The sequence below is a fragment of the Choloepus didactylus genome, chromosome Y, assembly GCF_015220235.1.
Source record: "Choloepus didactylus isolate mChoDid1 chromosome Y, mChoDid1.pri, whole genome shotgun sequence".
Lineage (NCBI taxonomy): Eukaryota > Metazoa > Chordata > Mammalia > Pilosa > Megalonychidae > Choloepus > Choloepus didactylus.
In genome coordinates this window covers 40,064,862-40,087,801 of record NC_051335.1, presented here as the reverse complement: position 1 = coordinate 40,087,801, position 22,940 = coordinate 40,064,862, and the positions used below count along the sequence as shown (strand labels likewise).

Below are 22,940 nucleotides of genomic sequence, written 5' to 3'. Positions count from 1 at the left end.
CTTCCACCCATTCCAGACTGGTGTACGATGTGTATCTGTTCATGGAAATCCCCCAAACCATTGTTCCAGGCAGTTCCTGGCTATTTGCTAGCTGTCCTAGAGGACAAACAAAATCCACTCCTCCCTATGCTGCCATCTTGCCCCACCTCCAGTTTCTGCATAATATCCTTTTATCTCTTTAGCCATATTTTCCTTCATTTCCTTGAATTGATTTAGGAGATTTATTTGAGTATCTTTTATTCATTGTTCCAAATTATGTGTCTCCTCCTAACTTTAAATTTGTTCCTTTGACTGGGCCATATCTTCCTGTTTTTTAGTATGTCTTGTAATTTCTTGCTGATGTCTAGGCATCAGATTATCTTAATGAGTTTATGCTGAAGGTCAGCCTCTCTCTCTTACCTAGGTTTTTATTTTTGATTGGCTTTGTGTTAAGGCTCTTCTTTGATCCTTGGTTCAACTTATTCTAGACCTTTGAATTGCCTATGTTTGACTGATCAGATTTTTCCTGCTCTTCTTTATCTGATTCTTGCCCTGGGTATGTGGTAGAATTTTTAAGATTGCACTATTTCTGCACTATTTCTGCAATTGTTTCCTCAGGTGGGGATGTTCCTTTCCTCTGATCCTTCTCCTGGAATCTTGATCTGTTCTGTTTGTTTTTCTTTTGCCTCTCTCTATATTTTTTTTACTCTGCTTTCATTGGATCTAGCTGATTTTGCCTACAAGGCAAAGTCTGGGAGGTGGGTCACCCCAGAGAGGACTTTCCAAGTCAATATTTCCCAGCCAAAACAGGGCCAGGGATCCACAAAGGTGGCACAGACCCATTCCAAAGAGCTCTGAGGAGAGGGTCAGGAAAGACACCAAAATCCTTTTGACAGCTCCCCAAAGTGGCACTTTCCTTGCTTGCCCAGAAGATGGTGATCTTCTGCAAACTTTTCCCCACAGCCCTATGTTCACCATGCTTCTTTGACTCTCCACTGCCTTTGCCTCTGTCAGGGATGGGGTTGAAACAGTGGCACAGGTGGGCTGAAAGGGCCAAGACCCTGTGATGTAAACTCACCAATACAAAATTGTGATCAATACTCGGCCAACCCCACCCCTAACCCTGCTGCATTCTTGGGGAAGAGGGCTTCCACATCCCTGTCCATCTACAGGAGCTACCTAGGTACCTGGGCTTTATGTGGCTAGCTTGAAGAGTGGGGGATGGGCACTGGCAGTTGCCACTGAGTGATTTACTCACAGTTGTTTTTTTTTTCACCACAGTATCTCAGCCTCTTTATCCTCCTCTTCCCTGGATGCTGTACAATGCTCCCCTGGCTTCTATAGCCTCAGAACAGTTGTTTCAGTCAGTTTCTGTCCATCCCTTAGCTGTCTTTGGAGGAAGAGTGAGCACTGAAGCCCCCTACTCTGCCATTTTCCCCAGAAGTTGATCTTTTCCTTGCTTTTTGAGGGCATAAAGTTGAACATAGTTTCAACATTTCACATAGACTATACAGTGTGCCTTCAGATACACTTGTATGTAAGTTCTTGAAGCACAGGATGTATACACACATATTTGTGTATATATATATAGCCACATGTCAAGTGACTGAGAGATTAACTGGTTGAGTTGACATCAGGAAAGGCTGTGTAGAGAAACAGAAAGGATGGCAGACTGATAACAGTATGGTTGGGTTATTGCCTGACAGCCCTTTGTCTTAATAAACATTTAGATTCTGATACTCAGTGGCTGGCTATACCAGTTTTGTTCATCCCCTTAAATGCAAGTCTGATTGGCTAAAATAATAATCACCAAGTATTTCATCCTGAAAGAGGAGAGCAGAAAAAAAGAGAAGGGTCATTTGTTGAATTCTTACTGTGAGTCAGACACTGCACTAGAGACTTTATATTTATTATCTCATTTAATTCTCACAGCAACCTTGGGCTAAAACAAACAATAATAATAACTAATACTTAATGAGTGCTTACTATGTGCCAGGCTCTGTGCCAAGTGCTTCAAATGTATTAGCTCATTTAATGCTCACAATAACCTTATCAAATATATATTATTATTACTCTATTTACAGATGAGGAGATTGAGGCTCACAGAGGTTAAGTGACTTGCTCAAGAGTACAAATCCAGTAAGTGGTGAATCCGTTTTCTTACTGCATCACTAGGTCTTATGACTCCAAAGCCCAAGCTTATTACATAGTTTTATGCTTCTTGTTTTCCAAGACCAGAAATTTCACCTGAAGTTAGGTGCAAAATATTCTCGGATAAGGCCATGTTGAATATTACAAATAGGTGAAATCCTGTGCCACACAATTCTTGACATGTTTTGAGAAAAGGGGCCTGTATTAGCCCTAAGGAGTACAAAATGAGAAAACACTTCAATCGTGCTTATTATGATCCAGGCCTCTTTTATAATTCTTTACATATATGACCTCCTTTATTCTTCTTATTAACCATATGAGGCAATTATTTTCATTATCCTATTTTACAGATGAGAAAACTAAGGTACAGAGAGGTTAAGTACCTTGCCTAAGGGCACTCAGTAAGTGGCACAGGCTCCAGATTCCATGCTCTTAGCCAATATGCCATTTTCAAGCCAGAGAAATATTTGCAAGAGACTGAGATAGGAGCTCCAGAGGGCATATAAATTTGTACTTCTTTGGTTTTCTCCACAGTGCCACATACAGTGCCTTGTACACAGAAAGGGATCAATAGAGAGTTATATTGGTTGATTTTTCTGTGGACGTAAACAACCATCATCAGCTTGAGCTCTATGTTGAGAGACAGCTAGGATTTAGTTTGGAAATAGGGGGAAAGCAAGAGGGTAAAACAAAGAAAAAAAAGTGTGGAATGTTCCAGTTAGCTCCTTTATACTTCAAATACTGATATCAAAACCAGTCATAGCATAACCCAACAAATTTTACTGAGTGGCCACTATATTTAAGGTATGAATAATGACCAAAGATAGAATATCCAGATTATAAACTTGGTTTATTTACTCAGATGTTGATAATGCACTGCTGTGAAATATCATTAGGTAAGTAAGATGACACCAGGCTAAAAGTCAAATCAAACCAAACAAAAACACCACCACACCACTTTAGTTGAGTCATTAGTGTGGGCAGGTAGAGTGGCTAGGTGTTATTTAGCCTTCTCTTCCCTTATGGTTTACTGAAGGCATTTTTTTCTAGTTTTTCCAGACCTGGGTGGAACTGACAACATAAGCCCCAAAGTAGGCAGCTACCAACAAATACCATGGTTGCTGGGAGATTTAGGAGCAAGTAACTAACAATCCCAGGTCAGCCCCAGATGCTGGCAATGCTAATTAGTGGGATGCCCAAAAAGCCATAGAATCCCACTCTAGTGACAGGTTATCCACCTGTTGGTGAAATGCACCATTTGAACATCACCAACATGAAAGGGAGACGTCATCACAATACTGGTTACTTCTCCTGAGGTATTTACTTTGAAGGGGGCATGAGGGAGCCTTTTGAGGTGCTGGATCTGAATGATGGTTAAATCATTGTAGATGAATGTGGTTAGCTATTCACCTTAGACCTATTACACTCTATTATGTATAAGCTAAACCTCAACTTAAAAAGTAGGACCCCAGATACCTCATATCTGGCTGCTATCTTTTCTAAATGGCTCTTTCCATGCAGGGGTGGTATCCCTGAGGACTTAGCCATGGATGCTCTCCTTCCATTTCCTTCAACATGGCAATGGGAACTTCTATGTTACAGCACCATAGATATTTGTTTACACTCAATCTTCAATATTTGTTTGGTAAAGCTCAAAAGAGCCTGTCCTAATAGCTACTTCAAAAACAAGCAAGTAACCCAAGCTCACCAAAATGAATTAAAGTGGCATTGGTGGAACTCTGTAGACCCATATGGGGAGGAAATGTTGATTCATGCTTGAAACACAATTATAGACATAATCATGATAAATATGGACACAAGAGATCAGCCCATCAAGTACTTAGAGAATATGCACAAACCATTAGTTCTTCTGAGACAATGCTGCCCCTGTTTATTGGTGAAGTAAAGAGTCTTCCCTAGCTCTCCTACTAGGATGCCCTGCTTTTGCCATCCTCTCCTAAGTAGCTGGAAATACCAGCTCTGGATTAGCCAACAAAAGAAGGGGTGTCATATACAGGGGAATTCTTAAGAGGCAGCCATTATTTAGGAATGCAGGGAGTGTGCTAGGGTTGGAGAGGGGAGGAAACCTTATTTTCTTTTATTAGCATATTAGCATAGCTTAGTTTATCAGATTAGCTAGGTGTCAATTAAGTATTCTTAGCATGTCTACTGGTGCCCAGCCCTGCAAAAGGCACAGAGGGCCTAAGGGTCTTCAAATCCCTTGGTGAAGGTTAGTGGCATGAGGGGAGAGAGTTGAGGGTGAGGGTGCTGGGAAAAAATCAGCCCTAATATTTTATCACTGACATTGTCCAGAATTACCATTGCATGGTAACAACAAAGAGGAATGGAATTTTTGTCAGTTTCATTATTCTTTTTTAATTCTTTACATCCCCTTACTGCCTGCACTGCATCTGAACAGCTCTCACCACCCTGATCTTGGTACAATGGTGAAGAAGAGTGCTGAAAAAGTGAGGGTGGGGTGGGGGGAGAGGTTAAAAGTCTTCAGATCCGTGTTTAGAAAAGCATCAAGGCAGCACTTTAAGAAAAATAAACAGAAGTGCTGTTTATTTGCCTGTAAAATGCACTCAGCCATTAGAAGCTTCCAGGCCTCCACTCAAAGCCATAAGTGAGTGGTATATGACCAGTACTCTTAAGGAATCACATTGGTCTCTACCAAGGAAGGTATTTGTTTTGTTTTGTTTTGTTTTGTTTTGTTTTGTTTTTAGGTAAGCAGAGATTCTTCTTAATAGTAAATGCTAAAATGTGTATTCCTAAAGTGTGAATGTTCTTAGACCAGCCTGGGTCTTTGCCCCGGTGCTTACTACTGTCAGTTGTTTCATGTCTGCTTCTCTCAGTTATCTCACAACGTGTGATCCCCTGGATGGCTTTTCTAAATGACTTGATGTTGCAATTCTTAAAATGTCACAGTCTTAAAAACAGTAACACTAATTCCTCCTATTGGTAAACCTCTCTATTCTTTGCAAAGTATTTTGGAGACTTTTTTTGGCTTTTATAAAAGGGGATTTATTAAGTTACAAGGTTACAGTTCTAAGTGTCCAAACTAAGGCATCAACAAGATAATACCTTCTCTGAAGAATGGCCAATGGCATTCAGAACACCTCTGTCAGCTGGGAAGGCACCTGGCTGGCATCTGCTGGTCCTTTGCTCCCACGTTGTGTTTCAAAATGGCTTTCTCCAAAATATCTCTGGGCTTTTGCCTTAGCTCCTATCACTTGGCTCCAAAGCATCATTGCTTTTTTCTCCTAGGGCATTTCTCTCTAAGTATCTGGGGGTCTTCTTGTAGATTCCCTGGGGCAAACTCTGGACTTCATCTCTTAGCTTAGCATCTCCAAATGTTTGGAGACCGTTTGAACCTCACAACCCTGTGAGGAAAATGGAGCTGCTACATGTACCTCCTGCAATGACCACGGCCCACCTCAGTGGCTCTAGAAAGATTGTAGCCCTGCTTATTCTAGAGGCAGAATCACCTTCATTGGCACCAATAGTTTTGCCCCGATCTTGGTTCTGTTAACCATTCTTTTTAACACAGAAAGCCTAATCCTGAAGTTCTTCCTAAGGCAAGTATCCCTAAAAGGTCACTCAGGGACCTGAGATACTGGTATATTAAAAACCAAAGTGTTATACAATGAAATCTTAATCAGCCACAAAAAGAAATGAAGTTCTGATACATGTGACAACATGGATGAAACTTGTAGACATCATGTTGAGTGAAATAAGCCAGACACAAAAGGACAAATATTGTATGATTTGGTTTATATGAAATACAAAAATAAGCAATAGCTAAGAGACGGAAAGTAGAACGCAGATTACCAGGGGCAGGGGTTAGGAAGAATGGGAAGTTATTGCTTAACAGCTACAGAGTTTCTCCTTGAGGTGATGAAAAAGTTTTGGTAACGAATGGTGGTGAAGGGAGCACAACATTGTGAATGTAATTAATATCACTGAATTGTACATGTAAGGATGGTTAAAATGGCAAATTTTATGTTACATATATTTTACCACAATAAAATTAAAGCAAACTAAACAAGCTGTAGTGAGAATTTAGCTTGGGCACATTGTTTCCCTTATCTGGAAAATGAACACCATAATCAAATCAGCCTTACAGGAAGATTGTAATGGCTACTGGGAAGACATAGATAACATATTTCTGTTCTTGGGCTCTGGAGACATCAGATATTCTTTTCATGTTGGTCAAGAGATATTCATCATGACAGACCACTGAAGAAACCTGCACAGGAACTCTCCAGGGCCAGGGCACACAGACAGGCAGGGCAGTCATGTGAGCCAACTGTTGTCATCAGCTTTCCTTTAGGGTGGATGAGGAAGGAACACTGTTGGAAGCATACCACTAAGCTCAAAGAGGAAAACTGGCAAATGGTGGATTCTCCCACATTGTGATCTCTCCCTGAAATGTGATCTCTCTCTCTCTTCTCTCCTGCTACAGTAATCCAGTACAACAGTGATCTGGTACAGAAATACCACCCTTGTTTCTGGATCGATGGGCAGTATCTCTGCTGCTCTCAGACAGCCAAAAATGCTATGGGCTGCCAAATTTTGGAGAACAGGAATGGAATTAAAAAATCTAAGTAGTATAATTTCTTCCTCCTTCAACTCTATTTCCATCACTCTCTCAAGGGTCTATCAAACCCAGGGACACTACACAAGGTTGTATATTTTGGCCCCTGAACAAAGGGGCCTGGGAGACAGGTCTGTTGGGGGCTGAAACCCAACTGGTGCTCTGCTCTCCAAGTTTTGTGCCCTGGCATGGGGCCAAGACCACCCAGACTTTTTTCTAACTTGCCTAAAGTTATGTAGGTATAAGAGAAAAGTCCCTATCAAACCTGTTGCTGAGCCCTTCCCTAAAATACATTCCATATCACCACTGGCTTCTTGTTTTTCAGGCTTAAAACCTGGGAGTTCTTACCGAAAAACCAAAAAGCCTCTTCCCCCAACTCCTGAGGCGGACCAGGTATACAGGGAAATTGGGTGCTACTACCACTTAGATAGACATTTGCAGTCACACCCTGGAAATACACCAGTCTTAGAATTCCTCTAGGACTTGGTAATGTTAATTAGTATTCTTGCTGAGACAGGGGATTTGTCCTACTAATCAGGACTTCCTCTTCATTGGAGAGGTAGAGGGCTATTAGGTAGCTCTTGGCAACAATTTAAGCCAATCACCTGTTTGAAACACCATAACAAAGCTTGGCATTTTCCTTATTTTATTATGAAAATTTTCAAACATACAGAAAGTTGAAAGAAATTAACAGTAAACATCCAGATTATCCCAGTAACATTTTACTTTAAAACTTGATTTTTGGTTTACTTTTTGAGGTCTAAAAAACCCTTTCTCACCTATCGTAAGTAAGCAGGGCAAGTATCATGCTAATTTTACAGATAAGGAAACCAAGGTTCAGATCCACTTACCAGGTCAGTGTCAAGCACATTTCCTGACCTTGGATGTATATGGCATTTGCCCTGGAAGCTTAAAAATGCTGATGTCTGGGTCCCACTCACAGAGATTTTTATGTAAGTGGTCTGGGAGACTGCCAGGGAGTCAGGCTTTAAAAAAGTCCCTAGGTGATTTTAATGTGCACTAGGTAAATTGAGAATGTCTGTGTAGGTGTTTAAAAAATGGTTGTTGAATGCTAAAGAAAACCTTTTATTTTGCCTGATTTCAGTTAGAATGGTATTTCTGGTAATCCAGAGAACCGGAGGGAGAGATGAGAATACTTTATATCTAACCAAACCCTCTCCTTTTTCTCCTAGCTACACAGATCTTGAAAAAGCCATTGCCCCCTGAGCCAACAGCAGCCCCTGTCTCCTCAAGTGAGCTGAAAAAGGTTGTGGCCCTTTACGATTATATGCCAATGAATGTGAATGACCTACAGCTGCAGAAGGGTGAAGAGTATTTTATCCTGGAGGAGAGCAACTTACCATGGTGGAGGGCACGGGATAAAAATGGGTGAGTGTGTGCAAGCCATTTCTGAGCCTTGTGCCCACCCACCCCACACATGTGCAAAATCCTGCAGTGTAATTCTCCTACTCAGTGTCCTGATCAGAAATCATTCTTTCTAGGCAAAGTGAATGTGGCCTCCCATCAAGTTCTTGCTAGTGTGTCATGCTACACATGATCTCTGCCACCACTCTGAGCCTGTAGGGTCTGGCACATATGTTGTTGTGCACAACATCAATGCCACAAGTGCAGAAGCGACACACTTTGCTTGCCTAACCTTGCACCAAAGACATGATCCTGTTTGAGGGGGGGATACAATATGTATAGCTTAGTTCTGAGCCCAGGGTTATAGGTATATGAATCTGTCTCTCTCCAAGGATGGGGAGATGCTGTATGATCTATTGCATTGTCTCATCTACAGGCAGGAAGGATACATCCCTAATAACTATGTCACAAAGCAGAAGACTCCATGGAAATGTATGAGTGAGTATGCTGTACTCCCAGCACACAGTCTTCCAGGAGGACCAAAATATCGTGTATATCTTTTTATACTTTCAACAAAATTTTAATTTCAAGATATAAATTAAAACCAGTGACAACCGGGTCAGTTGATGCCACCACCCCTAATTAGTGCCAATTTCTTACCCTCACCTCAAACCCACTCTGCTTAAGGGAGCTAGTGAGGCCACTGCCTCTCCTCCCCCAATTCAGAAGAATCAAACCACAAGAGGGAGTTGACTGTCTGATAGGAAACATTTGAAAGGGTAAAAATATCAAACATCTAGCATTGCCCTTTTCTCCTTAATCATGAAAGTAGGCTGTCCTTGAGTGCCCCAGTTCCTATTCACTTCCCTGCTGTCTGTCTTCACCCTCTACTTTCTATATCCATGAATCTTTAGTGCTAATCTGCATTTTGTAAAGGCACACAGTGTGCTCTGCATATATGACAGACCTTCAATAAATGGGGTTTAAATGACTTGACTGAGCCACTGGCATGGACAGCACTAGAGGGTGCTATATTTTCCCAGCTGCTTACCACAAGCCCTAGGAGTCCCTCAAACACTCTCCCTTTACAGGTGGTATTCCAAGCACATGACTCGGAGTCAAGCTGAGCAACTGCTAAAGCAAGAGGTAAGTACAGGACCCACCATAAGCCAAATGTGAGGACAAACAGTATTCTCCTTGCACAGCCAATAAGCAAGGATCTTGAACTGAGGACCTGCTGCTGCCCACCATCTCCAGGCAAGGTGATATCAACACTGCCATCCTATGGGGTCCCAATAACACTTTTCAGTACCAAAAGCAATGAGGCTGCAGCTCAAGCATGGAACTCTGCAGTGAAAGCAGGGGTGGTTCTAGTTTCTCTCAGGTTTGGACAGGTGGCAAACAGGTATGAGGACCCCCTCCACCTACCTTCACTGTTTTTTCACTGTTTCAGGGGAAAGAAGGAGGTTTCATTGTCAGAGATTCCAGCAAAGCTGGAAAATATACTGTGTCTGTGTTTGCTAAATCTACAGGGTGAGTGCTACTTCTCCAAGACCCTAGGGACCAAGGAAAAGGATGTCCTCCCAGTAGCTCCTTAATAGTGTGCCTCTCCCCACTTCCTCTGTCCCTTCAACTCAAAATTCATCCCATTTCACTTCTTGGGTTCAACTGACCCTAGTTCCAAGGTTGCAGACTGAACATCCACTTCTTCAGGGACCCTCAAGGAGTGATACGTCATTATGTTGTGTGTTCCATGCCTCAGAGCCAGTATTACTTGGCTGAGAAGCACCTTTTCAGCACCATCCCTGAGCTCATTAACTACCATCAACATAACTCTGCAGGTGAGTACTAGGGTCACTGAGAAGCAGAGTGTTACAAACACCTGGAGAAGCAATTGAGGATGAGGCGATCAGTGGAAGAATAAGCCTCACAGGGCAGTGTGAATTAGCTGGATAGAGGTCAAGTAAAGAGATGGTCAAAGGTAGACTTTACACCAGATGGACTTCTTATCTGGTGATTGATCAGTTGACTTAAATGCTGGTGATTAATGAATCAGCAAGTATTCATTGAATTCCTACTGTGTGCTCACCAATTTCCTTGGTACTCCAAAAGAGCACAGGATAATTATGAGTCAAGGTTCTTGCCCTCAAAGAACACACAGGTTAGAAAAAAACATCTGAAGAGTTTCTAAGTATAGAAATTCAAAAAGCTGAGATACTAGTGAGGGCAAGAATACATGGGAAAGCTTAACTGAGAAGGTAGGATTTGAGGTAAGGCTGCATTGGGAGGTGGAGTATTTTTAGTTGGAGGGGGAGTGTTTCAAGTAGCATTTTCTTTTTTATCAACCCTGAGAATTCTTGTGAGATGAAAAACTTTTAGAAGAATGTGGGTTCATGGAGATTTCCTGGGATTCAAAATGTACTGGAAAGATGCACATAGGGACTGTGAGGCTTTAAGTGAGGATGTATGACGCCTCACCCCCACACTCCACCAACATCTTGATCCTCTCTGCACATTTCAGGACTCATATCCAGGCTCAAATATCCAGTGTCTCAACAAAACAAGAATGCGCCTTCCACGGCAGGCCTGGGCTACGGTAACTGTTTATTTCTCAAGGATCTGGTGGGCTGGACAGTTGTAAGGATCACCTTTGGCAAACCCAATTAGACCTTGCCTCCGTGAGTGTGTGTCCTTGCAGTACTGTTCTGCACCAGCTACCTCAAGGAAGGTCAAAACAGAGATAAGCAAAGATGTTTAATGGTTTATCTCCTTCTAGTGGCTCCTACTGAGACTGCAAAAATGTAGGCTTATAAAGTGATTTGGAGATGTTGCCTAGTCCATGTTTCCTGTCTTATGACTTCTACCTAAAATTTCCAGATTCCTCCAACTAGTAACCTATCCAACCTGTCTGTGAGGCTTACCCATGAGCAAAGATTTATTAGTTTTCCTGAGAAGTTCCTTTTTTACAAGTGCCCTATTCCTACCCCCAGTAGGGATTCTTATCTATTTTAGTAATTATACATACATGACAAAAAAGATTCACACCAAGGTTTTGTTGTTATAGGATCATGGGAGATTGATCCAAAGGACCTGACATTCTTGAAGGAGCTGGGGACTGGACAATTTGGAGTAGTGAAGTATGGGAAATGGAGAGGCCAGTATGATGTGGCCATCAAAATGATCAGAGAAGGCTCCATGTCTGAGGATGAGTTCATTGAAGAAGCTAAAGTCATGATGTGAGTGAGAACCCAAACTCAACTCTCAATCCAGTTGCTGGAGTCTAGGAATTACCAGGACAACTCACTGTGGTTTAAGGTGACTTACAGTGAGAAAGTTTGGGGACCAGGGTCTGAGGTCAACCTTTGTTTTGCGGGAGTCCTAACTTCTAAGGTAATCATTTCTCTGCCTTAGATATTAGTTGAGAATTGTGTTTATCATGGGTGTGTACCATTTCCTTAGCATTTGGGATAGAGTAGAAAATGAGACTGTCAAAAGAAAGACTGATTCTAATTTAGTCTTAGTGTTCATTCAGCCCTGGACTGTTTTCCTGCTCTATTGATGGACTCCAAATCCCTGCTTACATTCACGGTTAAGCACTTGGGGTTCGAAGTGGGAAGGAGGGAAGTTATTTTGCTATTATGGTCCCTAATCTGGTGCTCTACTCCTAGGTCAATCCCTTTCCTCCCCAGCACCTTTATGAGTAGTATATAAAGTCAGAAGAAGAGGACTGGTTCGTTGCCTCTCTCCTGTAGGAATCTTTCCCATGAGAAGCTGGTGCAGTTGTATGGCGTATGTACCAAACAGTGCCCCATCTTCATCATCACTGAGTACATGGCCAATGGCTGCCTCCTGAACTACCTGAGGGAGATGCGCCACCGCTTCCAGACTCAGCAGCTACTGGAGATGTGCAAGGATGTCTGTGAAGCCATGGAATACCTGGAATCAAAGCAGTTCCTTCACCTCAGCCAAGGGCTGAGGGTGTGGAAGCAGCAGTAAAAGATATATCATATACTGATGGGGAGGGTTACAGGTGCCATTATTTAAGTTTTATCTAGAAAGTACTAAAAGTAAGTTTGCCTCTGTCCCAGTGGGTGCATTTGGTCCATTTGTTTGTGTGTATGTGTGTGTGTGTGTGTGTGTGTGTGTGTGTGTGTGTGTGTGTGTTTAAATAATTATGTATTGGAAAACACTTAAAAAGAGATATTTCACATTTAAAAAATGGAACGTCCAACTTTTCTTGAAAATCTGGACCATCTTGTAACACTGGGCCTATCTCCTCACAGGCTATGCTAACAGTCAACTGAACTTGAGGAGCCTCCTTTAGACCAGGAGTGTGCTCCCCAGTTTCCTGCAATCTCCACCCACCCCACTTAACTCTTTTGCTTTGGCTGCCTGGCCCCTAGAGGCATCTGAGTTTGTGCCCTTATTTGTTTCAGGCAGTTCAAGGCTCAAATTGCCCCTTGTTCCACTGGCAGAAAAGCAGGGAGGGAAAAAAGCTTCTCTTCCTTTTCCCCCTAATTAGCTCAGCACTCATTGAAGGAATTGGAGTCACAGAATTGCCCATGTGAATGAACTCATTCTGCATGTCCTCCCTGCTTTACTTATGACTAGAGAGCAGATTGCTTTACATGTGGCAAAAATGCATCAAAACTTCCTAGTGGCATCAGCTGACTCCTATTAGGTGGCAGAATGTCTGTAGTTGAAAGAGATGAGGCTTCCCTGGCTTCATTCTGCTGGTGGGCAGAAGCTTTGTGCCTTTAATCTGTATGCCAGGGACAGAGTCTCACTTGGATCTATTGCACTACAGGCTGCTCGAAACTGTTTGGTAAACGATCAAGGAGTTGTTAAAGTATCTAACTTCGGCCTGTCCAGGTGAGTATGCCTATTTCATCTTTCCCTTTAAATGTAAAAGTAGCACAGTACAAACATGAGCAGGCATTATAGTTTTTATTCTGTCCTTTTCTTTTTTTCTCTCATTTTTGTGTGTTCCACCATCTCTTGATCCCTCTTCTTCCTCTGAATTATTTAATTCACTTCCCTCATCTTTTCATTTTATTGTTATAACCCTCTCCTTTCTCCCTTTATCTTTGCCCGATGTCTTTTTGGCTATCTTCCCAATACCTTGCCTTGATCTGTTAATCCTGTTGACCTTACCCATCCACTCTTCTTTCCTACTTAGTCTAATTTCCACCGGCAACTGCAGAATACAAGGAAGGGAAGTAGAAGAGCAGAGAAAGGAAAGGAGGGTGGGAAAAAGAGGAAGGGAGCAACTGTTAGATCTTATTTGGCTCCATTCTTCCTATAGCCATTTTGTCAACCAGGAAAGCTAAATTAGGTATGAAAAACAGGAAAATTTAAAAAAAATTATGAAAGACACTGGTTGGGTAGCAGAGCCTTTTGAGAAAGCTTGTAAACATGTGTTTGGGCAGCTTTTGCGACTATGCCAAGAAAATTTAAGCAAATATCAAGCTCACCAAACCCAAACTATAAAAAGTCTTGAATCCCTTGCAGATATGTCCTGGATGATGAATACACAAGCTCAGTAGGCTCCAAATTTCCAGTTCGGTGGTCTCCACCAGAAGTCCTTATGTATAGCAAGTTCAGCAGCAAATCTGACATTTGGACTTTTGATGAGTGGATAAGATTCTACAGATTACACAGCTCAAAGGAAGAGGAATGCAATGGGAAAATGCACAGTTTGCAGCCTGTGCAGAGAGACTTATTTGTTCCCGCTCTCATTCATTGAATCCTTAGGGAATGCCTATGAAATGTCAGGTACTGCAAGGTTTGCTGGGGATAAAGACAGTAAACTAGATATGGTCCCTGCCTTCTTAGAATTTACAATATATTGAAGGAAAGAAACAATTCATTCACTATTGGACATTTCTGAATGCTGATCATGCAGCAGAGACTGCCAGACCCTACAACTACAAAGACACATAAAATGCTGTCCCTCCTCTAGATGAGCTGATAGTATAGTGCAGCCCTTATCACAATCCAGTGCAGTCAGAACTAAAGCAGACATTTGTACAAAGTGCAAAAAAGCCCAGAGGTTGTGACAGCTGATTCTGATCTTTGAGACTGTTCTAGAAGGACTAGGGCCCCTATTACCCAAAAGACTGAAAAACAACTAAGTACATTTTTCCCCCTTTCTAGGGGTTTTGATGTGGGAAATTTACTCTCTGGGGAAGATGCCATATGAGAGATTTACTAACAGTGAGACTGCTGAACACATTGCCCAAGGCCTACGTCTCTACAGGCCTCATCTGGCTTCAGAGAGAGTATATACCATTATGTACAGCTGCTGGCATGAGGTAAGGGTTTTATTGCAACCTCTTCAATCATTTCCTTGAATCTACTTTCCCATGTAACCTTCCTAGCACCCAACCTCCTCTCTCCATAGCTGCAGGCCAGCTGGGCAAACTGATAGCTGCGCACATTGCCTTACTCCAGACTGCACCCCACATCCTCTGATAGCCCCAGGCTTTCCCAGGCTCACCCCAAGCCTCACTATAGTATCATTAGAAGACCCCAATACCAACTCAGTTTTAGGGAGAGCAGGTGTTGTAAAGCCATGTCACCTAGCATAAGCAGGCTGCCAAAGGCACACAGACAAGTGTATAGACATTAGGAAAGAAAAAATTCAAGTTTGTGTTCATTTATTTGGAAGCCATTAGCCCTTCTTTCTTCTACTTTATTAGCTGCCAACTTCTTCTGGCTGAGGTCCTAAGTAAGGTATTTTGTTTTTGTTTTTCTATTTTTTTAACCCTAGGCCTTAAAGAGAACTAAAATAGGTAGTACTCTCTTTGTTGCTCAGATGTGGCCCTCTCTCTAACTGAGCCATCTCGACAGGTGAACTTTCTGCCCTCCCCCCTACGTGGGACCCGACTCCCAGGGGTGTAAACCTCCCTGGCAACGCAGAGTATGATTCCCGGGGATGAATGTGGACCCGGCATTGTGGGACTGAGAGTATCTTCTTGACCAAAAGGGGGATGCAAAATGAGATGAAATAATTTCAGTGGCTGAGAGATTCCAAATGGAGTCGAGAGGTCACTCTGGTGGACATTCTTATGCACTATATAGATAACACCTCTTAGGCTTTAATGTATTGGAATAGCTAGAAGTAAATACCTGAAACTACCAAACTCCAACCCAGCAGTCTGGACTCCTGAAGACAATTATATAATAATGTAGATTACAAGGGGTGACAGTGTGATTGTGAAGACCTTGTGGATCACACCCCCTTTATCTAGTGTATGGAAGAGTGGAGGAATGGGGATAAAAACTAAAGGACAAATGGGGTGGGATGGGGGATGATTTGGGTGTTCCTTTTTTCACTTTTATTTTTTATTCTTGTTCTGGTTCTTTCTGATGTAAGGAAAATGTTCAGAGATAGATTGTGGTGATGAATGCATAACTATGTTATCATACTGTGGACAGTGAATTGTATATCATGGATGATTGTATGGTGTGTGAATGTATTTCAATAAAACTGAATTTAATAAAAAAAAATAGGTAGTACTTTAGAAAACAATAGACGGCACCTTGTGGAATATGTGGGTGGATGTGGTATTTGGGAAATAAGGAGCCTGACCTACCATTACTAAAATGCTTCACCACCTTCACCCTGGGTTCTTCCAGAGGTGCTGTCTCCACTTTTCAGTAGATCCTTAGCCACCTTAATTTGGCAACCTAAATCTCTCATAGGAAATCAATGCCCAGCTCTTAGTTCTGCCCCACTAAACCTATGGAAAGATAGTGCCCCACAAGCACATATGTGAATCTGGAGCCCTCCTGATGAGGTGAAAAGTGGTGGTTTAGATTCAGAGCATGGCTCCTTTCCCTCGAACAAATGACAGAGGTCACAAAGAAAGTGTGGAGAAAGGAGTCATTTCCCTTCTCTCTCCTGTGTGATGCAGGATTAAGGGTGACTGGCTATGCTCTCTCACAACTAGGGCATCCTCACTCTGCTATTTCAGATGGTATTTTCCCCAGCCTGTTTCAAGTAGTGGCTCACAAACCTGGATGCATATCAGAATCCCTGGGGAACTCTTAAAAGTACAGATTACTGGGCCTCATCCCCAGAGATCCTGGGACCCAGAGTGGGACCCAGAATCTGTTTTTAAACTTCCCAGGGAATTCTGATACTTAGCAAAGTCTGAGAACCACTGATTCAAAATACCAAGGAATTGCTGACCTTTTTGTTCTGACAGATTGAGACCATTTTGGAACGAGTGTGCCCTGAACCACCAGATATCCCAGGAGCCTAATGACAATGGCTGTCAAAAAGAGCCTAAGTCTGGAGGCCAGACAGTAATATAAGGTCCTAGATCTCCAAGAACCCTGCCCAGTGGAGGCCCATGGTTTTGAAATGTTAATCCCTTTGTTAACTTTGGATACTGGGTGATAGAAACAATGTTTAAAGTGAAACCAAAAAAATCTCACAATTTATAGGATTTCAGTTCTGTTGACCTCTTTTTAAACTTGTTTAATGGCCATTTTTCATTTGAGGATCCAAAATAAGAATGCTTTGGTGTACAATTATGTAATGAACTTGCCCTCAGTTTTAATCAGTATATTTGTCAATTATAATCTGCAAATCGTTCTTTTTTAAAAAAAATTTATTCTGGTAACATATACAACTCAAAATTAACCATTTTAAAGTCAAATTGTTCTTAATACACTTAAAACCTGAGTTATTAAAGATGTAAATTGCACAAGGACTTTATGGCGAGCCTACATTTCTTTTCCTATGTTTTGGTAACCGAGAGGGTATGCTGCTGGACTTAGAGTATTATTTAATAAACATTTGCTGCTTAATCACGGCACTTTGCTTGAACTCTGGATTCTAGCCCACTGTAACACTCTACTTTTTCTTTGGTCTTAGAAAGCAGATGAACGTCCTACGTTCAAAATTCTTCTCAGCAACATTCTAGATGTCATGGACGAAGAATCCTGAGCTCACCAATAAACTTCTTGGTTCCACTCCTCTCCTCTCCAAGTCCCAATTTTGCTTTATTTGAGGAAATTCCAGGCTTTCAGTCCCTGGGGGCTTTGTGCTCCTACTGAATACACAAAGGCCCCTCTCTACATCTAGGAATGTCTTTCTTCTTTGGTTCCCTAGGATAGTGCCTTCTGAGCAAAGGCCAAGGTATTATTTTTGCCTGGTATTGCCCTCCAGAGAGGAAACGTCCCAAGAGTATTGAGACGGACTGAATTTTGGATGGAAACATTTTGGGGGAGGGCTGTAAATAGCCTCAAAAGGGGTCCAACCTCTCTTTGGGTAGGCGTTAGAGCTGGGGTGGGGCTGGGGGACAGAATATGGCAAGAATAAAGCTGTGTCATAAAAATGGGAGGGGAGGGTGTTTTTGATACAATAAAATTACTAGAAAGCATGAAGGTCTCTGCTGTCTCGATTAATCATGCAAGCTCCTGAAGCGCCGTGTCTCAGTATTCCAGAAAACTACTATGTGGCATTGGCTTGATATGATATAGTCCTGCTTTGAGAACTCTAAGGGATCTTCGCCATTTAACCCCTCTAGCCCTCGGAAAATTCTGCCTCTGAATCAAAAGATGGATTCACAAGCCAAAGCACAGTGCCTGGCACACAGTAGACATGAAATATTTGACTGAATCTGAAAAGTTGGAGACAACCTCTGCCAGAGCCTCATTTCACTGTCTCAGGAAAGAGACACTCCATCAAAGAACCAGGGCGAAGGGCCCAGGATGCCGTAGGGAACTAAAGAGGTGAGCAGTCCGGGCGACTGCACCACCCTGGTAACTGGGAAAGCGCGGGCCAATTTAGAAGCAGGTAGAGGTGGAGCGGTTGGGCCCGCCAGAACAGGCCACGTGATCTGAAGTAACTTCCTTTTATTTTATGATTTTATATTATCTTTGGAAGTAACTTCCTGACGACGCCACAGCGCTGAACTGCACGTCGTGAAGCGCAGAAAAGGTGCCGCGGCGGAGCTACGGGAAGGAGCTCGGACGCCCGACACCAGATGCCATACCCCAACCTCCTGCAAGGGAGCGCCCAGGCTGGGGACTCGGGAAGCCTGCCGGGCAGACTCCCGAGCCCCGCCTTGCGCCGACACAGTGAGCTCATGAGGCGGTGCCTGAGCCGGCGGGTTGTTGTTCCGGTTCCGTTGCGGAGACACGCGAAGGTCGGCGAGTTGATGCCGAGTCGGTCTCGGCTCGCGTGGTCGCGCTGGGATGGATTCCTCCTCGTCTTCTTCCGCGGCGGGTTTGGGCTTCGTGGATCCGCAGTTGCAGCATTTTATCGAGGTGGAGACACAGAAGCAGCGCTTTCAGCAGCTGGTGCATCAGATGACTGTACTTTGTTGGGTGAGGATCCTGGTGCTGGGACCTGGACACTGTAACCTGCTTTCCCGCGGGGATCCGGAAGAGGGAGGGGAGGGGCCCCAGCATCACTACTTGGTTTCTTCAGGTTCCTCAGGCCGAGCCGGAAAGAAGGATGACTCCATTTCTCAAGGGATTGTCACGCCGGACCTCAGCTTTGTTGGTGCGGAGGAGTGGGGATCCGAGAAAACTTATGCTGCGGTCCCACCCAACACTTTGAGGCACCTGAGGGAGAAGCTGCCTAATGCTGGTCGCCAAGATTGATCAGAGAACCCAGTACTGGGATTTTATTTTTGGAAGCCGAGTCCCAGGGAGTCAGTGAATCTGCTGTTTGTGGACTCCTCAGGGTTTACCTTGATCACCCAGTTGCTCTAAACCTGCCTCGTGAGAAATGAATGCTCTAGGCCACCATGAAAGTGGTTTAATCTCTCCCAAACATACACTTATTTGCCTTCTTGTTGGTGGTTGTGTAATAACCAAGCTGTTTCCTGTTTGAAGGTTAGGAACGTAGTATTCCCTGTAAGGGGACTTTGGCAAAAGGGTGGAAGGCATTTGCAGCGTAGGATCAAAGTGTTCTGGCTGCAAAGGACAGCGTACTGCCCTCCCTTGGCATACACAACACAGAATTCAGAGGCCAAGGATAAATTTCCCTTGTAATTGGAGAGTCTGAGGCTTGTATACCCAGCAGAGAATAATGAAGGAAATTAATTTAAACCACTTGAACTATATATAGTAATTCCTTTCCATAGTCCCTTTCCCATAAACTTACGGTATTGCTGAACCATGACCCTGAACAAATGCTTACTTAACTTTTGTCTGCCTTAGAATAGAGTACTTTGACTCTGTTAAACTCTGTGATTCTTTACATTTTGGCCAGGAGGGGGTGTGATTAAGGACAACTGTAAGAATCTGTAGCTATGGACCCTTTAGGAAAATTCAACACTTTTCCATTCATTTTGACTTAAGTAAAAAATGGCTAAGTAGATAAGGTTACAAAATTTCGGGTCATAGGTTTTGTTCTCTCTGGTAGGTTGTAGGTTATCTTGATGGAATGATTTATCCTTTTACCTTCTATTATGTAGGCAATGTGAAGGTATTTAATGAAAGCAACATTGTGGAGTTAATAACCAAATTCAGTAAATTCACTTGTATTTTGCCATTTTTCTTGCTTTGTTATATCTCAGCTCCACCATTTTCTGGCCCTATGACTTTTGGCAAAGTATCTGTACCACGGTTTACATCTTTATAAAATGAAGATTAAAAACAGCATGTCTTCCCTAGAGTTGTGGAAAATTTCTTGACACATGTTAAACTGCCAAATGTTAACTGTTAACATAGATATGATTTTTGGGTGAAGTTCTTCCTCTAAGCACAAGTTCCCTTTGTGATTCTTTTAACTTGTCCTGAACAGGAGAAGTGCATGGACAAGCCTGGGCCAAAGTTGGACAGTCGGGCTGAGGCCTGTTTTGTGAACTGCGTTGAGCGCTTCATTGATACAAGCCAATTCATCTTGAATCGACTGGAACAGACCCAGAAATCCAAGCCAGTCTTCTCAGAAAGCCTTTCTGATTGATTTTGGCATTACCTTGTTGGAAAAGGAAGGTAGTTAAAGAAATGAAGAGCTGTTGATGGGACGGTTGAAGAAAAGGCTACAGGGAGATTGGTTCCTACCTTTTATCACTCTTGGGACATCCTGTCATCTGAGCATGAACAGAGACCAATTATTTTTGTGTGGGGTTTGAGGGTCATATATGTATTTGGTTGTGTTTTTTAATGCTAATCTTGTGAAAAATAATTGACAGATGAATGGAAAACTGTTAGATGCATATTACTGTATGTGGGACTGTGCTTTTCTCTAAGTCCCATTAGCTGCCTCCTGTAATTTGACAATGGGACTACATAGGTAACAGCTGCCATTTGTGTGGATTCATTTCCGATTTCAGGGGAGATTGGTAAACATCTTTGTGTGTGTGACAAAGGGCAGTGGTGGCAGGAGAGTAATTTGGTACTGTAACTATAGGCCTCATTATCTAGTATTTGACTATCAGTGCTGGAAAAAAATCTATGGAGTGTTCAAACTGTACACCTCAGCTTTCTAGTTTATCTCCCTCTCCTATACTATGATTTACTTAAAAACCTATGTAAAGTATGGTCTCTGGAGGCAGTACAGGCCACCTGTGAGTCTAGAGGCCTTATAGTTAATAAGGGATCTAGACAATAAACCTAATTCTCATTACTAAACTGCCACAAGAAGAAGTTAACTTACCCTGTATTTCAGGGTACAAAAAATTCAAAGATGTGCCAAAATTATTTGTGAAGATTTAGGCCAGTCAAAAACTTAACAGTGGTTTCAGGTAGAGGTGCATGCCTAATGTTAATCAGTATAGATTCCATTTACTGCATTCTTTCCATCACCAAAATAAAAGCTTCTACAAGATACAACTCTGTGATTGAGAAGGCTTTCTATTTTTATTGTCACTGGCACCCTTGAGAGATTTGGTGTGGGCTGCTTCCAAGGCTGAAATTTTGTCAATCTGGGTACCTTCCCTGTGTAAGGCACAGCATGGTATTCCAGGGATCCCTGACCTTTTTGTGAGAAAAGAGAATCTTGAGATGAGATGGGGAGGGAAGGAATTCAGTGCTGACAGTCAAGTCCCTGAATGCAATAGAAGAGGTTGTGTTGACTGGATTCCCCTCTTACTTCACATCCTAGTAGACTGAAATATAGACCTGACATGGAATTACTTTTTGGAAGCCTCTATGGCAAATCCATGAAAGTTGGGGAAGTATATATTTCTAGAAGCCTCAAGTACCTGTTTAGCTTTTCCCTATAGAGGCACTTAGAAGGAAATGTTTTAAAAAAATGACTGAAAGACAATTCAACAAACATTTGAATGTTTACTCTGCGAAGCACTGCTTTTGGTGCCAGGGATTCAAAAGTGCAAAAAACAAAGTCACTGCCCTTGGGGAGCTTATGTTCTAGTGACGAGAAACAGGCAATAAACATATAAATAAATCAATATAATAAAAGCCATGGAGAAAAAGCAGAATAAGGGTATTAGGGAATGGGGGGCAGTGCTGTAAGATGGTTAGAGAAGGCCTCTTGGGAAGATGGCATCTCGGCAGAGACCTGAAAGACTCTAAGTGACCAAGCTATATGGGTATCTTGGGAAAGAACATTTCAGGCAGATGTAACAGCAAGTCCAAAGGCCCCAAGGTGGGAGAGTGCGTGCCACGTAGAACAGTCAAAAGTAAGGTAAGAAATGAAGTCGGAGAAATGTGTGTGAGACAGATCAGGGCTGGGGTGCATGTGCACTCATCTTGGAGGGCCTTGTAGGCCATCGGAAGAACTTTTGGCTTTTACCAATCAAGATGGGGAGTCATTTGAGTGTGTTTTAGCAGACTAGATGTGATACAAGTTTTAGGAGGGTCTGGCTGCTGTTTGGAGAACATGCACATGGTAAAATAGTAGCAGTAGTGGTAGTAATAAAAAAACAATGGCATTTTGAAGTCTCAGAGAAATCAGGCTCTTAGGGATTAGTGTTGAGAACTTAGAGAAAAAGCCCTCATTTCAAATAGGAAAGGTAGCAAACTCAAGACTTAACTGTAAAACAAAAGGGTTGGATCAGCAAACTCTTTTCCTGAAATGAAATCTTACTTAGAAGCTGAAATTATAAGATAGAAGAGCAAAGCTGCTCTGGTGGGGGCTGGGGGTGGTGGTATCTGGAGCCCTGCCTGCTGTTCTCTCTTCACCTACTCACACCCTCTAGTGGTGCCTAAAGCACTGTCTTAGAACCTCTATGGGTTTTTTCAGGCATACTGTGAGAACAAACCAGACTATCCCTCAAGTTCCTGCTGATGAGTCCTTTTTTTAAATTCAATTTTATTGAGATATGTTCACATACCATGCAGTCATACAAAACAAGTCGTACATTCGATTGTTCACAGTAACATTACATAGTTGTGAATTCATCACCTAAATCAATCCCTGACACCTTCATTACCCAACACACAAAAACAACAATAATAGAAACTAAAGTGAAAAAGGGCAATTAAAGTAAAAAAGAACACTGGGTGCCTTTGTTTGTTTGTTTCCTTCCCCTATTTTTCTACTCATCCATCCATAAACTAGACAAAGTGGAGTATGGTCCATATGGCTTTCCCAATCACACTGTCACCCCTCATAAGCTACATTTTTATACAATTGTCTTCGAGATTCATGGGTTCTGGGTTGCAGTTTGATAGTTTCAGGTATCCAGCACCAACTACCCCAATTCTTTAGAAAGTAAAAAGGGTTGTCTAAAGTGTGCGTAAGAGTGCCCACCAGAGTGACCTCTCAGCTCCTTTCGGAATCTCTCTGCCACTGAAGCTTATTTCGTTTCCTTTCACATTCCCCTTTGGTCAAGAAGATGTTCTCTATTAATGATGCCAGGTCTAGATTCCTCCCCAGGAGTCATATTCCACATTGCCAGGGAGATTTATTCCCCTG

At 42.5% G+C, this 22,940-nt stretch overlaps 2 protein-coding genes across 2 annotated transcripts; both read left to right on the top strand.

Moving 5' to 3' along the window:
• The first annotated feature begins 3,001 nt into the window (after nt 1–3,001).
• On the top strand, nt 3,002–17,051 carry LOC119524105 (tyrosine-protein kinase BTK-like). The gene is given in 16 exon segments (XM_037822756.1): nt 3,002–3,026; nt 6,596–6,724; nt 7,053–7,120; nt 7,929–8,116; nt 8,529–8,560; nt 8,563–8,590; nt 9,184–9,238; nt 9,546–9,625; nt 9,806–9,933; nt 10,614–10,688; nt 11,157–11,328; nt 11,845–12,070; nt 12,900–12,964; nt 13,604–13,721; nt 14,248–14,406; nt 16,980–17,051. Coding segments are annotated over 16 exon segments (1,620 nt in total).
• Nucleotides 17,052–18,304: 1,253 nt separating this feature from the next.
• Nucleotides 18,305–20,260, top strand: LOC119524256 (mitochondrial import inner membrane translocase subunit Tim8 A-like). Its single transcript, XM_037822893.1, has 2 exons — nt 18,305–18,436; nt 19,863–20,260. The coding sequence occupies exons 1-2, from the start codon at nt 18,305–18,307 to the stop codon at nt 20,022–20,024; spliced, it is 294 nt and encodes a 97-aa protein (XP_037678821.1). The 3' UTR covers nt 20,025–20,260.
• The last annotated feature ends 2,680 nt before the right edge of the window (nt 20,261–22,940 follow it).

Bases quoted from the DNA above. Each gene is read 5' to 3' on its own strand.
- LOC119524256 (XM_037822893.1), top strand. From the start codon at position 18,305: ATGGATTCCTCCTCGTCTTCTTCCGCGGCGGGTTTGGGCTTCGTGGAT. The intron at 18,437-19,862 runs GTGAGGATCCTG...TGTCCTGAACAG, and splicing joins AGATGACTGTACTTTGTTGG to GAGAAGTGCATGGACAAGCC.